The sequence below is a fragment of the Aquila chrysaetos genome, chromosome 19 (genome assembly GCF_900496995.4).
Source record: "Aquila chrysaetos chrysaetos chromosome 19, bAquChr1.4, whole genome shotgun sequence".
Lineage (NCBI taxonomy): Eukaryota > Metazoa > Chordata > Aves > Accipitriformes > Accipitridae > Aquila > Aquila chrysaetos.
Genome location: NC_044022.1, coordinates 21,278,575 through 21,294,656, shown reverse-complemented (window position 1 = coordinate 21,294,656; position 16,082 = coordinate 21,278,575). Strand labels below are relative to the sequence as shown.

Here is a 16,082-nt window from a genome sequence, read left to right as displayed (position 1 = left end):
AATGCAGCTGTTATCAGCAAGACTATGCATTAGGTGGAGAAACACTGACACTTTTTTTATTTCAGGCAAAGGGAAGGCCTCTCTAGTTCTTTCGCACCTTTTTTAGAACCCTTTACTGGCACAACTCTGTCAATCACAGACACACCTTTGGACTATGCAGCCCTGATAGCAAAACCTTCTCCTGTAGCCAAACGGGTCTGGTAGACAGAAGCTCTGGATTTTTCTTTTTTGCTATCACATCAGAGCTTTGAGAGAGAAAAACCTTCTTTGTAGAGTTAAATTCAGGCTCTTGTTCAGCAAGTGTTGCTTTTCTAATTCCCGCCTATACACAAAACCTTCTTACCCAGAATTAGTGAAGCTTTTAGTCCAAGTTAGCCACGACATTGGTTAAATGTGATTCTACTTTCTTTTGGACTGGTAATTGCCCCATATTACCATGAAGTTATATTAACCAAATGATACCAGTTATTCAGTTCACACAATTCCTCTCACTTTTCCTGAAGTACAAACAAGTTCTTACCCCTTCACTGGGAAGTGGAATATACTATGGGATGGATACCTTCCCAGAAATCTTAGCCATAGGCACATGTTTAAAAGCAGTATCTAGTGGTCTAAATGCATCTGTTCTCACCAGAGCCAAATTAACCCAGCTATAATCATCCAAATTTGCAGTTAAAAACTAGTTCCCATTTCTCCCAGGGATTAAAAAAAGGTGAAAATGACAGGACATTAACCAGTAACAGGATGTGGCTTGGCACAGTGAGGTGATGCAGCTTTGCACCATCTTGGTGTGACACAGTAACCGTGGAAAAATGTGACTGAAGTCTCCAAACCTGTTCAAATTTGGAGGTAACTAGTTTAGGGCTGTTTTGGTAAGTCATTTTTCAGTTCAGTGGCCAAACTGAAAAAGTGATAAATTTTGAACTTGGACAAAACTGAAATTTTTGGTTCATCTCCCCCCCCAAAAATACTGGAAGAGTCTGCCAGCTACATATAAACATTAGCCTGAAAGAAAATATTTCATCTGTAGAAGAAAAGCAGAGAAAATGAATGGGTGAATTCACAGGACTGGAGAAGTTAGTGATAATCATTTTGTTTTCCACAATAATTCAAAGCACTAATTCATAACATAGGAAACTAATTCATAACATAGGAAATGTCTAGTTGAGAGGAAAGAAACCCAAATCCCTCAACTCTGAGGTGAGGGCCTGTCAGGACATAAGTGTACTCCAAAGCGGATCTCCCTTGTTGACACTGCCTGGTGTGTGTAAAATTTGTAAGTGTTCAGTGAGACAGGGAGATGGGAAAGGAATTAATACTCGTTGAGTGATAGGATGTATAGATTCGAGCTCCTGTTTGTTTATACAGATTAAAACATTAATTCTTTTCTATTGACCCCTACCTCATTGCCTCAGAAGCTGTGGTTTGGACACCCTCCCTGGAAAGTTAAAGATGTAGGCTCAGAGCTCTTTAAGGGGAAGAAGGAAAGCCATATCCCTGCATACTGGCAAGTATCTTAGACTAGTAAGTAAAATGGAGAAACCTCTGCCAGGTTTGTTGATGTGGCACTGAAAAATAGTAAGTTCATTTATTAATTTCCCAAAAAGTTTTGCTCAGTTCTAAACTGTGAGGTTGTAAAGGTGGGGAAGGGTATTTCCTCCCTCCAATCTCTTCCTTAGATTTGTTCACAACAAAAAACCTGTATTGATTGGAACAAACACAATCAAACTTTCACCATGGAAAAATCAGTTTCCTAAATTTGGCTCACAAAAAATTTTTTTCTTGACAAGAAAAGTTACAACTATCTAATATATAGCTCTAAATTGCCATTAAAGGACAGTATAAAAGCTATCAAGTAAACAATTACAACTATATACGATTTTGATTTTCCTCTCTTCAGTGTACTAATCTCCAGGGTTTCTTTATTATCTCCCATTCAAAGCTGTCTCAAGCCCTTTCTCCAAAAATGTTGCCAACATCCATATCCATTTTCTTTCAATATGGCAGCACTAGAACTTTAACGCAATTCAAAACTACACTTTTCAGATACATGGTTAAGCCTTTACACTGTATAGTATCCCAATCTCCATAGATGTAAATACTTAATTGTATGGAATATTGTAGTCCTCCATATAACTGCTTGGGCAGGAAAAAGGGTCCTTCATTTGTGAAAGCAGACATTGACCTTTTACCTTTATTCATCACATACACTGTTTGCTACTCAGGATTACAGATTAATTACAGGAAAATTGCTCTCCTTTTCCTATGAAAATCTTCAGAGGCCCATCACTGGAAACAGTTGTGACTGCAGGCCACGGTATTTCAAACCTGAACTACCATGATAAACTGTAAGCAAGTGATCCTCTTACCTCTTCTTTTAGCCATTCATTCTCTTCAATTTCTCTGCGACAGTTTTTGTCTAAGTATCTTACAGCATTCTGAGAAAACACAATTTAAGATCATCTCATCTTAAAGCAGGACTTTGACAGTGCTGCATACTATAAAGAAGAACCTTCTGCTGTTTAGCAGGAAATAATTAAGAAATATCCACACAACAGACTGTAGCATCCCAAGGGATTACAAGGGGATTTAGTCCACAAGGCCAGCTGTTTCTTCTCCATCATCCTGCCTAGTGCAGTTTACATGTCAAACAATTTAGCAATATTTTATAATTTCACGTATTAAAATAAGACATTTCCTTTTTGCCTATCAAGTTCTGCTATGTTCTCACTACTGCTCAAATCTTCCTGTTTTCAGAAAATCAAACCTTTAGCTATTAAAAAACCCAAGCAAAATCACAAATGAGGCAGTACTTACTGATCTATGACAAGTGACTTAAACATGTAGAGGTCTATGCTAATGAGCCAAGGCTACAATTTAATTATTGATGTCAGTAAGTAGAAAGGAACAACTGGGAGGGAAGATGCCCCTGCAGATCACCATAAACACAGTCTTTTGGATTATGTTCTCACATGACTGAAAATTCCAGCACTGAAGTCAGTGAATTTAAATACCTAATGGGCCCAACCAGTGATTTGTACTGAAGTGTGTTTTGCATTTTGTGACTGTAAGAAGCCATCACCATAAATACTTTGTAAATCATGTTTGCAAAACACAGCTGGCACAGATAACAACAACAACAACAAAAAATCTATGTATCAATAAGCCTAAAATTTACTGTAGACTGCACTATTTTGGCATTTTAAAAATGTTGTAGTTTACAAGTACAAAACAACTTTCCCCCCTCCCCCCAAATGATGTATATTTCCATGCAGACAATCTCTTAGTGTGTTATTGTTTTTTGAAGTCTATGCAAATGTCAAAATCAAGGTCACAGCAAAAGTGACATGTTCTTGAACAAGTCATATCAGTGCATGGTACCCCAGTTTCCCATACATCATTTGTAAAATGCCCTCACATCTACTCATTGTTAGTCTGATGTAAAAAACCAAAAGTACGTGTGTGTATAACAATAACCAATGCAATGTACAGTAAGAAGATTTACAGTTTGTTTTACTTTCAATTTATTACAAAAGATCCAAGTCTTAATTCAAGTTAAAATAATTATTAAAGCAGAGTACATGAATCCTAACTACAATGCAATTAGGACTTTTAAAAAAAGCAGAAGGAATACCTCAGGGGCCTGTTCCTTACTTAACTTCATGTGCCTCTCAACCAGTCTGTCATTTTCTTCTTTCACTGCTTTCAAAGCATTTGTATAATATTCTTCAAAACAAAAGAAGAAAATCAGAAATCATTATTTGACATCAATTTCTCCCAACAACAAATAGATAATTGGCATGTTGTTCCTAAACCGGAACTTTTCAGCCAGCATCACATGCATAGGTGCTCCACAGAAAAGGATTCAATTCTCCATATAAATTGTCCTCATAAATCCAAAGGACAGTAGTGTTAACTATAAAACTAGAAATCTGAAGTAGCTTACACATTTCTGTTGGCAACAACAACAGCTGAGCAATTCACTGCTAACTGAGCAGTGAGCTGAGGAATTCTCTGTTAAAATGTTGGTATCTTAACATTAAATTTGCCTCTATCAATAGCAGAGCTCCTGGAGTCATGCAAGAGATTTGCTTAGAAAACTTATTTTTTTAGATACAGAAGCATATTGGATCATCTTATGCCTATAGTATTGTTTTTCAGACAGTTATTATACAGAGCCTAATAAGTTTTCTGACTTACCTAAACTTTCCAGGGGGTTCTAATTTGACAACAGGACAAAATGGAGAATGTGGCAATTGCCTCAATGATTTGCTTTCATCATTACTTGTGGTCATTATGTAACAAGTTTGACTTATGTCAAAAAGAATTTGTTTGGCTTCAAGTTCTAGTCACTTGCTATTTAATTATTTAATCCTTCCCCTCAGTTGTTTTTGTGCCATTCTAAGTAGTCCACTGCCGCTTGGTATTTTCTCCTTTTGAAGGAATGAATTAGATTGTAGTAATTTTCTTTGAATGAAGGCACTTCATACTTGTTCCAGAGGCATGAAATTCAGCCTAGCTCTGCACTCATGTTGCAGATAGCCTATTGCTGATCTGGCTGTAAATGAGTATCTGGTCATGGACCCACTGTGGAGTCAAAGGCAGTCAAATATGAAAGGTGCATTAGTTGTGCATTAGTTCTTATTTTAACACTGTGGAAGCTGGCCTGCCTTAATCAATCCACCATCTAGACTTGGTAGAATGAAATGGAAGTACTTACACACTATAATTAATTCATCTTTTCATTCTTTCAGACAACTAAACAACCCGAGTTGTACTAGGAGAATGAAGAAAAGGAAGAACTGTTCAGACATACTTACTGTTTCTAAGGAGGCTATTTTCCCTAACTCTCACTGCAGCACTTTTCCCCACACCTCATGTAAGTGTATGGCACTCTCTTGCTTCCTCTCCCCTCCAGCAATTTTGTTTAAAATGTCATCTCCAGACCACATGAACTATGCCAGCATCAAGCCCTTCAGTGGTACCTACAGAGACAAAAACCTCTTCACCTATGCTTATTCCCTAAGCCTGTTACACACTTGAGAAGTGAACAAGCTCAATTTTCTGCCGCATCACTCTGGAAGCTTGTTAGATTTTTTTTTTTTTTTTTTTGGTAGGCTAGAAGACTGTACTCCCCAGCCACTTTATAAGTTTGATTTTAGGAAGTTGAGTAAAAGAATATGCTAGCATCCAGTACTGGCAGCATCATTTTGCAGTATGTTAATTAGGCAACTACTATATGTACCTCTGTAACAGTCTTTCTATAAATACACTTCCGTTTGACTGCAAATTTTTAGCTCTGTACCCTGTGACATGCAGGAGGTCAGACTGAATGTTCCTACTGGCTCATTCTGGCATTCTATATAAAAGCCCATTCTCTTTTTCATTTCATATTTCAGTAGCTGTATAACAAAATTTTGAATTGATTAAGAACATGGAAAATGCATAATGAAAAATATCAACCTCTCCTGAATACAGAGATGGATATCTGACAAGCTATCTGGCAATGTAGAAAACACAGTTCAGATCTTAATCGTGATAAAATATGTTTCAAGAGACAAAAAGATAGCTAGCTGGCTCTTATCCACGGTAGTTGATGCCTGGTAATGGTTGGCACAGAATATACAGAGACCCTTAGAGCAATGTCACTGCCTGTTACTACCAGCTGCTTGGCTGTGGTCATGCATACTGAGAGGGACTTAAAGGAAGAAAACCAGGACATCCTTCTCCCATTAGGAGCATGGGTTATGTAACAGCAAAGTATTCAAATGATTTTAAAATAATGCAGTAGTAAAGAAATCTTTGTAAGCACTCAGCACCAGAATACATAAGCTCTCAAATTAATTCCACTGTTGTGTCAGTTCCAGTTCCCAGTATTTATCTATGTCTGTACTGGCAGTTTTGCAGTACCTCATACACGAGACTATGCAACTAGGAAGCAAAGTTCAGACCACTGGCTAAACAGCTCCCTCTAGTTCTGCATTTGAACCAGTATGCTCAGTTCAAAAGACTGTTCCAAGAATAAGCTCATACTACTTTCCTGTCAAAGGAGTTTTCAACATGTGAAGTGCTTGTAGCATGATGAGAAGCAACAACAGCAGAGTCAACATTTTCAGGTATGACTGCTAACGGAGTCTTGTGTGTAGGTGACCTAAATACATGGAGATTTATTTTTAGAAAACCACTGTCCTTCTCAGTAACATTTTTTTTTTAAATGGGTTGCCTGTATTTTACAAGAAAGTAATCAGAAGACAAGCTTATCAGTTTCTTTAAGTGTTCATAATTTCTGTAACTTTATCAATTCCTTTAATAAAAGGACTTTCACGAGAGAGCAAGTTCTTCCATTTTATGGGATTATGCAGCCTAGTTTAGGTGCACCGTCTTGGAAAAGTTGATATAAATTACTTGATATCAAACAAAACTTATAATTTTATTAGTTCCCAGAAGTAATACAGAATGAGCTTGTAAGACTTGCATTACACTAGCTGTAAACTGACCTGTAGCGCTGTGAAAGTCATCTTTGACTTCCTTGATGTTTTTTTCCAGATTCATAATCTTGTTGGCCTGCGCTTTACTTCCTACATTTTTGTACTCCAACCAATAATCCCTCTCATCCCGCTTTACTGAAAGTCTTTTGTCAGTTTCTTCAATCTGGGAGTGCAGATCTATTAAAGTAAGAACATCAGAAGACAAATTCATTACCAATTTCTTGAACTGATAGTACATAATTCTTACAACTTCATTGAATTCTTTAATAAAGGCGCTTTGACTAGGAACGGAGAAAGAAGGGTGATTCTTCTACACTACAATACGTTACAACATGGTGCCCCACATAGTGTCAAGGGCCACCACCATCATTGCTGAAAACAGCTTGATCTTATTCTGCCAAGGAGAGACAACAGTTCTCACTGAAATGTTGTAACCAAAGACACATGTCTCCCATGGAGAACCTCAGGGATGGCAGCCAGAACTTTCAACAAAACTGGTCATTTTTGTTGCCATCAGTAATTTTTTTTTAATCTTCCAGTGGAGCCAGTGCATAGGGCTTTCATGAAGTTCAACTTAACAGAAAATATGAAGCCTCTGTACTTGCACAGTAATACACATCGCTTGGAAAGAACAAAACAGAGTCTTATAGAAACAGACCCTGTATATTAAAGACCCACATCTACTGAATTTTAACTCAATTAACAGGTTTACTTATAAGCCTTCCACAACCTCATACTAGGCTCAGCTTAATTTGGGGGAATAAAAGTATTATGCTTTTGATGGAACAAGGAAGTTTAATCTCTATTTAAAATGCAAAAAAAGTACTCAATCCCAACTGTGTAAACTGCAAACCACACTTCCATGAATCACAACATACCTTTCAGCAGTTGTTCTTTGTCCTTAGCATACTGCCATATTGCTTTCAGTGACTCTTCCACATCATCCCTAGTTACAACCTCCTTTTCATCTTGTTCTTTCTCCTCTTCTTCTATTTGTCTTAGTATGCGCCTGATGTGTGTCTGCTGTTCTTCCTTCAGAAGGTCATTCTGTGAAAGAACAACAGAAGATAAGGCATGTATTAAAACATTTTCAAATTAGTTTTCGAAGTTACAAACTTAAGTAGTGAAGAAAAGTAAAATATGACCTAGTGCCAGGATGCACCACAAAAACACTAGTTAAACAACTATTCTTCATATTCGAAAAGGATGGAGTGGAAGGGAGAGTTTGCAAGTCTCAGAAGTTTCTCAGTAACTTCAAGACCATTGCAAGGAAATGGGAGACAAATGACTGCTGTACTTGGTGCAGCACATGAATTGCCTGGAAATTTCATTGCCTGGAAAGAAAGTCCCTTGCAGGTCAATTTAATAACAATATTTATTTGCAGGAGTTCTTGACATCAACATTCTTCCTGACAATGTACCACCTTTATGTAGAAATGTTGTCAGACAATTCACTTGCATATAACCACAGTAGAGAGTTTTGTCAGAGCTGGAATTAGTTATACCTACTGACTCCACAACTGTGATTATATCCCCTTGCCATGACCCTCTCAAGTGACACTCAAAATATCTGAAATTACTAATTGTGTATTTTTTTGTGTGAAATTTTGTGTAATTTGCTCCCAAAGGATACCATAAAGGAGCAAATAACCATACCAGCCAAACTGTAACAGTAACTATGCAGTAGAGAGAGTCTCAAACATTCCCCGCTTCTAGAAGGATTAACTCTAAACCACTCAGAAACATTAAGTGGGAAACAAAGAATGAAGTTCAAAGAACTGTCAAAACATGGGTAAATTAAACAAATAGCACTTCAAGCATGCCCTGAAGTACCTTGCACAGTCCAAAATATGAAGGAGTCCTTGAGAGACCATGAACTAGCAGAAAACTGGGGGAATAACCATAAGGCTTCAGATGTCTGCAGAGAGAAGAGCCAAATGCCACTTCCACTGATAGTTAAGGCCACAAATGAAACACCATCCAGGCTTCAAGACTGAAAGGAACACCAAGGAAAGCTAAACACGATCCAGTTCAAAAGGGTTTTGAGTGATTTGAATTCATTTCATTAGGTGACTATATATATATCCACTTTCAAAGTTCACTGCTCTCAGTCATGAGATGCCATATTACAGTTCTTTATATACAGTTCTTTATATACAGTTCTTTATATACAGTTCTTTAAAGTGTCACTCAGGTGTGATCAGTAGTTACATAACCTTGTTCTAAAAATAACCCAACACAACTCTTAATCCACAAGAAGGTGAGTCTTCACCAAGCAGTGCTAAAAACTGCACCTAGACAATTGTGTGATGCTCTTTTTTCTTTGGTCAGTTTTCATTGTAACTAAGTTTGCAAGAATAACTAAACTCTCACAGAAACCTGTGCAATTCCATCACCTCAGAAGTGAATCGAAGGTGGTCAGCAAGTCTCAATACTTGGTTAGATCTACTAATCTACTAACTACTACTAACAAAAATGAAGTTAATACCGTTTATTCTTTGTGCGCTGAAATATTGAGGAATATTTGCAAGATTGTTTAAAAAGGCGTATCTGAACGTACTGCGGTAAAGTTACCTACTGAAAGGGGGCTTGCTGTCCTATGTTTGCTGCAGAGTGAGATTAAATACTTAGGCAGTTACTAAGGATCTCATGTGCACTGGAAAACACCTTCACTGAACTCACTTCACCTTACTGCTGTGTTCTATTCTGCAATGTTCTACTCCTGCAGCTCCTTTTTTTTGCACAGTTTTATTTAGGACATTTATGCTTTATGTCACATTTAAGTCAGATAACACTTAAACTTTTAGCACATAAAGCAACTCACTAACTCTAATTTCATTGACTGTAAGGAATTCACTGCAATGACTAGTTTTAGTGAAAGCAGCTTTAGGATTAAAAGAATAAAATTGAATCTGTGAGTTAAAATATCACATATAAAATGTGTTGGGAGAAGGATGCATGGTCACTCACTCTTTCATTATATTCTTTGTTCTTTTTTTCCACTTTTTTCAGATCAAACAAAACCCGATCAATTGCTGCTTCTTTTGTCTCAATTCTGTGAAGAAAGAGTAAAGAAAGAGACATTCTTACAAAAACAAGAGAGGAATGCTATTTAACCTAGATTAGATGTAAATACTACTGAAATGTTTATTTTCGTATCATATGCCTGACTGATTTTGGTAGATACCACTGTCCGCTTACTACACATAAAGAAATTATTTCCCTTACACATCTGGACCTTCGTGTTAGTTTGGATCTCATACTCCTACTGAGAAAACAGACTCCCTGATTAAACTGTTCCTTTGTAACCACTAGGGAGGATTAAGCTGGTTTATTCTTTCTGGATGTGGTTTAGCGGACCTGTTGCAGAGGTCTCTTCTAGGACAAGATTATTTGTGCTCCAGAAATATTACTCACCACTCACTATAGAGGAAGCTTAGGCAACACACTCAGACATAGGTCAGATAAATCCCAAACGGGAAAATTAAACGGGATTCAATTCTTCTGAAAATGTGGTTTGTTGAGCTTCATTAACTGCATTTGTACACCAAGAACTTGTTAGCCTTTAAGAAGTGCTAAGGGAATAGGGACTGCAGCCCAAGTAGTATCCTCTAAGTACATTTATACATTTTTGTCAAAGAACTAGCTCACTGCTTTCACAATTTTCATAGACTACTTGTCATCCTCTTTGCCATAGCTGTAAAATCAGTATTTTTTTCTGGTGTTCTCTCTTCAAGAATGAGAAACACTGCATTGCAAATGCTGCCTATTTGCAAAATTCTCTGTAATCTTTCCCTCTGCTCCTGGAATTCATTCATCATATAGCACAGTAGAGGCAAGTATTACAATTATTACAATATCTTTTACTGTTTCAACAGCTATTGTTCCTTGAGTTTTTGGTTTGGAGTTGTGGGGTGTTTTTTTTTTTTTTTTTTGCCCCTCCCTATTGCATTAAGTTGTTTTAAAATAAGATAATTTTTTCCTGGCTAAGTTTGGATCACTCAATCATGCAAATTGCAGGTTACTAGATTTGCATTCTCTGGTGTCAGTGTGCTCCAAAGTATTCTTCAGGTTTTCCATTAAGTACAAGGATAGTAGTTAGAAAGACTAGAACAGAGATATGGGGGTATGGTGGCTTGGCCACACAGCATGACCTCCTAAATTACCTGCCATTTTAAACCATTTCTGTATTTTGAATACTACTGCTGATCTTAATTTCTGCTACTTTAAGATTTTCCATGAAGTGGCAGTCTATATCCATCACTTTGTCAATGTCAAAAATGAATATGAGTAGAATTTGCTCTTTTGTCTGCTACATATTGGAACTTTTCTCTTTAGATTATTTTTCGATGGTATTTGTCAGATTAAAGCTACAAAACAGTGAGACTGATGATTCCTTTGATACTATTTTTCTCAACTCTGTATACTAGGTTTCATCTAGATGATTTAATCATCTAGAAACAACACTTCTCTCCAATACGATGACAGTTTTGTCAGTCATCTATAGGATGTTACTAGGGCAAGTAATTCACCGGATTGTTGTTCCTAACCAATCCTGAAACAGAAAACTGTACAGAAAAATGCAAAATAACACACTTGCTATGAACAGTAATCATTCTTCAACGTACAGAAGAAAAAGCAGGAATGGATGTTAAATAAATACTACACACTTGATAAATCCTAAAGCGGAACGTGACAGATATTCACTTGTATGATTATGCTGCTTTGTTCAATCAAGCGGTACAGAGAAGTTGTAGATTACAGACATGAAGATAAGAGAGGGAAAGAGAGAGCAAGAGGGAAAGAGAAGAGAGAAGGAGAAAGATAAAGACAGAAAGAAAAATACTTTTCTTCCCTTTTTCCCCTACTGTTGCCGTAGAAACTAAATATCCAGTACAGCACCCATTTCAGTGGAAGATTCTTCAGACAAATGAGTCATTTGCTTGGATATTTGAATATGCATGACAATAATTTTATCCAAAATTGGTGCGGTATTTTTCTCAGCCTAGTAATGGAGTTTGCTTATTTCTTAGCAAAATAGATGGGTTGATTTGTTGACTTTTTGGATGGTATTTATTTGTGATACGATTCAGGTAAATCTGGTCTGTTTCACTATGGAAACTTGTACTCTGTTCTTTGTAAAATGAAATAGAAAATCCCACATAAACCCTGTAAACTCCTATAGATGTCACTAGAAATACATGTGGTTGCTCTTCAGTTTGCTTACCTGCTTTTCATTTCTACACCAAGACACTACTCCTTGCTCCCTAAATGCTGATAATTGTTGAATATTGGATGCTGTTGAGGTTTCTCCCCTTCAATTTCTGCCTCTTTGATAAGTCACAGAGCTTAATTTTTCTCCTTTTAATCATCTACTCAAGAGATTGGAGATCAAATGAAATTTACTATTTTGTAACTACTTCAGATATTCCCCTCTTGGCTCTTATTTTTCTCTGCTTGATTTTAAGAGACCTTTAAGTTATCCTTCCGTTATTTTCAAAATAAAACACTTTCCTTTGTGCTCTGCTCTCAGCTGCGCCAAGGGAGCAAACAGTAGGTCTTGGGGTTCTGGCTAGTCGACTATATACCTCTGTGAACAACAAGGAATCCTAAAAAATACAGTCAAATGTGATCCTGCAACTTGAAAGTATGCTGATCAAAAGCTTGCTACTAGCAGACAAAAAAGGAGGGGTTCTTGTTTTTAATAAAACTCTTTTTCCCAAGTTATAACCCAACAGCTTAAAATGATTTCTGACCCACTTCAGTGCTTTCTTATAGGTATAGCTTTAAAAGTGTATATTTCCAAAATAGCCTTGAAAACCCAAAACAAGAAGACAAAAGAACAGTACACAACTGCCACAGTCAATCAGCTCAGGCTCTGAATTGGATAAGTTGTCTTTGTTATCTGCTTTATCCATTCACATATTCTGTATGAGTGAGAAGTTAAATATATTAAACCTACTGAAATTCTAGTAAGGCTTCTGGGAAAGCTGATTCAGGTTCTGTAAGTTGCTCTTCTGGTTTCTCCTCTTTCTTCTCTTCCATGATTTTTTTTGTACTTGTGCTAGATGTTAGATCTAAAGGGAGGAAAGGGCAAGTAGAAAAGAAGAAAAAAAAAAGAGAAATAAATGATTTACAAGATATCATATGTTCACTCACCTTTGTCACTTGTGACAAGTTCCTAACAGTTCTGAAATAAACAAACAAAAAAAAGTTGTTTTTTTGACAACAATAACCCTGCCCAGGGTAGCACTCAGGCCAGTGTTTTTGGGACATCCTGAAGTGTTGTCCTGATTAACGATACATTTGTGAACAGTGGCCTCTATCACTAGTTACTGCATCCCTTGCTGCGGGCTGTTTTACATTCTTGTAAATCAAACAAGCAGTTGTTCCTTTTCCAGTCCTTTGCCTCTGTTTCTTTATCAGGCTTGTTTTATCCAGTCCACTTGTTAATATGCATCTCTTTCCCTCTCCTTCTGTTCTCCTAGCACTATGAATATTTCCCTTTCACTGCAACTGTGATATCAGTTTTCATTGTCAGAGCTGGAACAAAACCACTCTCTGAACAGATATGCATGTCAGCAGTATTCCCTGGGCACGTTGTCACAACTGCCAACCTCAGAATTCAACTGACAATGAATAGTTCTGTAACAGAACTGGTAGCATATATTATATAAAATAAAAAAGTCACAAGAAAAGGGCACTTAAGAAGATTCCTCATTTTTGGCAGTCACATAATCAAATGCCAAAACCACATCAATTCATGTAACATAGGAGGTTGTATTACCGAATGAGTAGAAACATTTTATATAACCTGCTTTCATATTAAACTGCTTTTCTGAATTCTAACAATTATCATTCTAGTACCTAAAACTGATAACAATTTGTTCTGTGACTAAATACAGCAGGCTGGAGACTTTTCCTATTAAAATGAGCACAAGGAAACAGAAAAAAAAAAAAATCAGCAGAAAGCCACATAGCAAGCCTGGCAAATCAATGTAAAACCAAGGGAATGAAGTTAAACCAACTATTGACAGATGCACTCTAATCCATACGGCGCATGCCTTCTCACTGCATTCACCATACCCTGAAGCAAGGCTATGTCAGCTTTCTGTATACAAAATAACCTTCTGCCCTAGAGGAGGAGCTGATGCCTGCTGATGAAATGTGAGGGTGCTGAGGGCAGGCAGTGTGCTGTATATTGCAGAAAGGCATGTAAAAGAAATGTTCACTGTGTGGCAGCTCTGCAAGGTAAGTGAAAGAAAGTGTAAACACACCTTGGAGTCTATGTCCCCACACAGCTCCTTAGACCTTGGAATATCTTTTTCATAATGTTTTATGTAGAAGAATTTTAGTCCCACTCTGTTGAAAATCTGCTCATGAAGATTTTGTCTGTTCTGCTGCTGGAGACAAATTCACACTCATAGGGACAATTGTCTAGAGCTGTAAGTTACAATCTTTGCAACACCTGATTATTTATGTCGCAGATACAGCTAATTCCATTCACAGAAACCTGGAAAATTCTGAATTTCACCAGCAATATCTTGAACTTCCCTCCGAAATGTCCCATATCAAAGCTTTAATGGTTTTTACACATTAGTAAAATATTTCTATTGTGGAACTTCAATACAATCATGCCTGTGTCACAGTATCACCACATGACTGCAGTAAACCTTACTGACATTTCTTACCCAAGAAAAAAAAACCCACAACTTTTGTATCTGAGCATCCACTTGAGTCTGAAGCCGTATTGTCCTTAATATTCACGCATAACCTTTGCAGATACCAATTCAAGTTAAGCTTCTGTTTATTGATATACTATTTTTCACGAAACTTTTAAAAATCCTAGATACATGACTGTTGTAAAATTGAGATTTTTAAAAAAGTCCAAGTTAATTAAGAAAAAAATCTCACTGAGACAGGAATTTAGGTACTCAGCTCCCCTAGACCCCTTTGAAATTTCCAGCCTGAATGCACAAGTGCAGGATACATTTTTTAAGTATAAAAAAGAATCTGTCATCCTTCTTCAGTGCAGAATTAACTGGACTGGTATTGATTCCACTTTCATGTGAGCATTTATTTTACTGATTTTCTTCAGAAATGGAAGATCACTGCAGCAATCACTAACTTTTTTTTTTTTTTAAGTTATTTCTGTCTCGTCCACTAAACGGATAATGAAATCCCCTGCTTAAGACTGGATACAGACTGAAACGTTTTGAGCAACACTACTTTGAAAAGGTTTTGTTTTTTGGGGGGGAACTCCAGCCCCAGGTGAGCTCCAGTGTTATATTTATGAAATTCTTCCTGTGCAGGAAGCAACAAGAAAGACTCCAAGTTGTACAACAAGGTAAAAAAAACATACTATAACAGCAGATTTGCTGCATTTTGCAAACTATAGAAAATACACACACATAAGAGAGAAGGGAACATATTTAGGGGGACTAAGAATTGACTGCAGACTTTAAACCAGCAGGAAAACATTTGCAGAGGGCAAGATCTGTTTCTTCTCCCAAACAAATAAATTGCGAGGCTTAACTCTTGACATACCCCATTACTGCTACCAGCACTTTCTCAGTCAATAACTGCACTGCCGCTACATCCTTAGAAGAAGGAGGCAGATCCCAGGCGCTGCAGCCCAGCTGCTGTGACTTTCCAGACACCCCCTGCAGGGACCACCTGTTATGGCGGCTCCCCGCTCACACGAGCTCAATCGCTATCGTCAGGGCCATCCACACCAGCGCTTGCACTCACACCATTACCCCTGTATCTCAAGCAGCTGCATTATCAGCAGCCTCCGCTCCCTCAGTCCCCCTCAATAATTACCTCAGCACTCCGCAGCCACACCGTAGCCCCTTCCCAATCTCCACAGCAGGCTCACAAAGCCCTCGAACCCTTCCCGCGTGTCCCTTGCACGCATTCCCCGCTACCCCCCTTCATCCCCAGGCCCCTCAGTGGACGAAGCCGGGTCACCCCTCACAGCGGCCAGAGTCTCCCAGCCCGCAGCCACCAGACCCCGCTGGTACTGCCGCTCTGCGCCTCGCCCCCCTCCCCGCCACCAAAGAGTTCCCAACGTGGCCACCCTCTGAAGTGTCTCCCCTCACCCCGCCGCCGCCACCCACATCCAAGTGCCCCCTCACGGCCCTGGGCGCCTGCCTCCCCAAGGCCGAAACGGTCAGCCGGGACCTACCGCCCACCCCGGCGCCACCGCGACGCCGCCGGTCGCCAAGGCGAGGGGAGGCCCCGCCCCTCGGCGCGTTCCGAGGGGCAGCGGCGCCCTCTGGCGGCGTCTGCCGCCGGGGAAAAGCCCGCCAAAAGCGCCGCTCCGTCCCTCAGCGGGGGGAGCGCCCCGCAGCCCGGGCGTGAGGACGCCGTCGCTGGGGGGGGGCGGATGAGGCGACGCGCTTCCGAGCCTCCCCTGTAGGAAGAGTCAGGTGCAGTGACAGTGTATTTGCTTTGTGATTCCTGTACTGGCGGCCCACCTCAGGAAACGGGAAAAGCAAACGTTAACAACAGCACGGGGGGAATTTAAGTCCCGAGAGGGATTTCCGTGTGGCAAAGGTCAGGGGCTGGCCAGAGTTTCACCCAAATGGACAC

General features: G+C 38.9%; 1 protein-coding gene across 6 annotated transcripts in view; it reads right to left on the bottom strand.

The window, feature by feature from the left end:
* Positions 1–16,082, bottom strand: part of CCDC83 (coiled-coil domain containing 83) — a 34,666-nt gene that overhangs the window by 10,701 nt on the left and 7,883 nt on the right. The window contains exons 1-7 of one of the 6 annotated variants that reach the window (XM_041118575.1): positions 15,676–15,838; positions 12,451–12,565; positions 9,459–9,543; positions 7,367–7,535; positions 6,498–6,665; positions 3,635–3,726; positions 2,370–2,438 (exon numbers count right to left, since the gene is read on the bottom strand). In XM_041118575.1, coding sequence (XP_040974509.1) covers positions 2,370–2,438; positions 3,635–3,726; positions 6,498–6,665; positions 7,367–7,535; positions 9,459–9,543; positions 12,451–12,533 — 666 coding nt within the window. In that variant the 5' untranslated portion in view covers positions 12,534–12,565; positions 15,676–15,838. Of the gene's footprint in view, positions 1–2,369; positions 2,439–3,634; positions 3,727–6,497; positions 6,666–7,366; positions 7,536–8,321; positions 8,407–9,458; positions 9,544–12,450; positions 12,566–13,765; positions 15,250–15,675; positions 15,841–16,082 lie in introns of those variants that run through there. The other 5 variants (XM_030043186.2, XM_030043185.2, XM_041118576.1 and 2 more) reach the window with 5 other exon arrangements.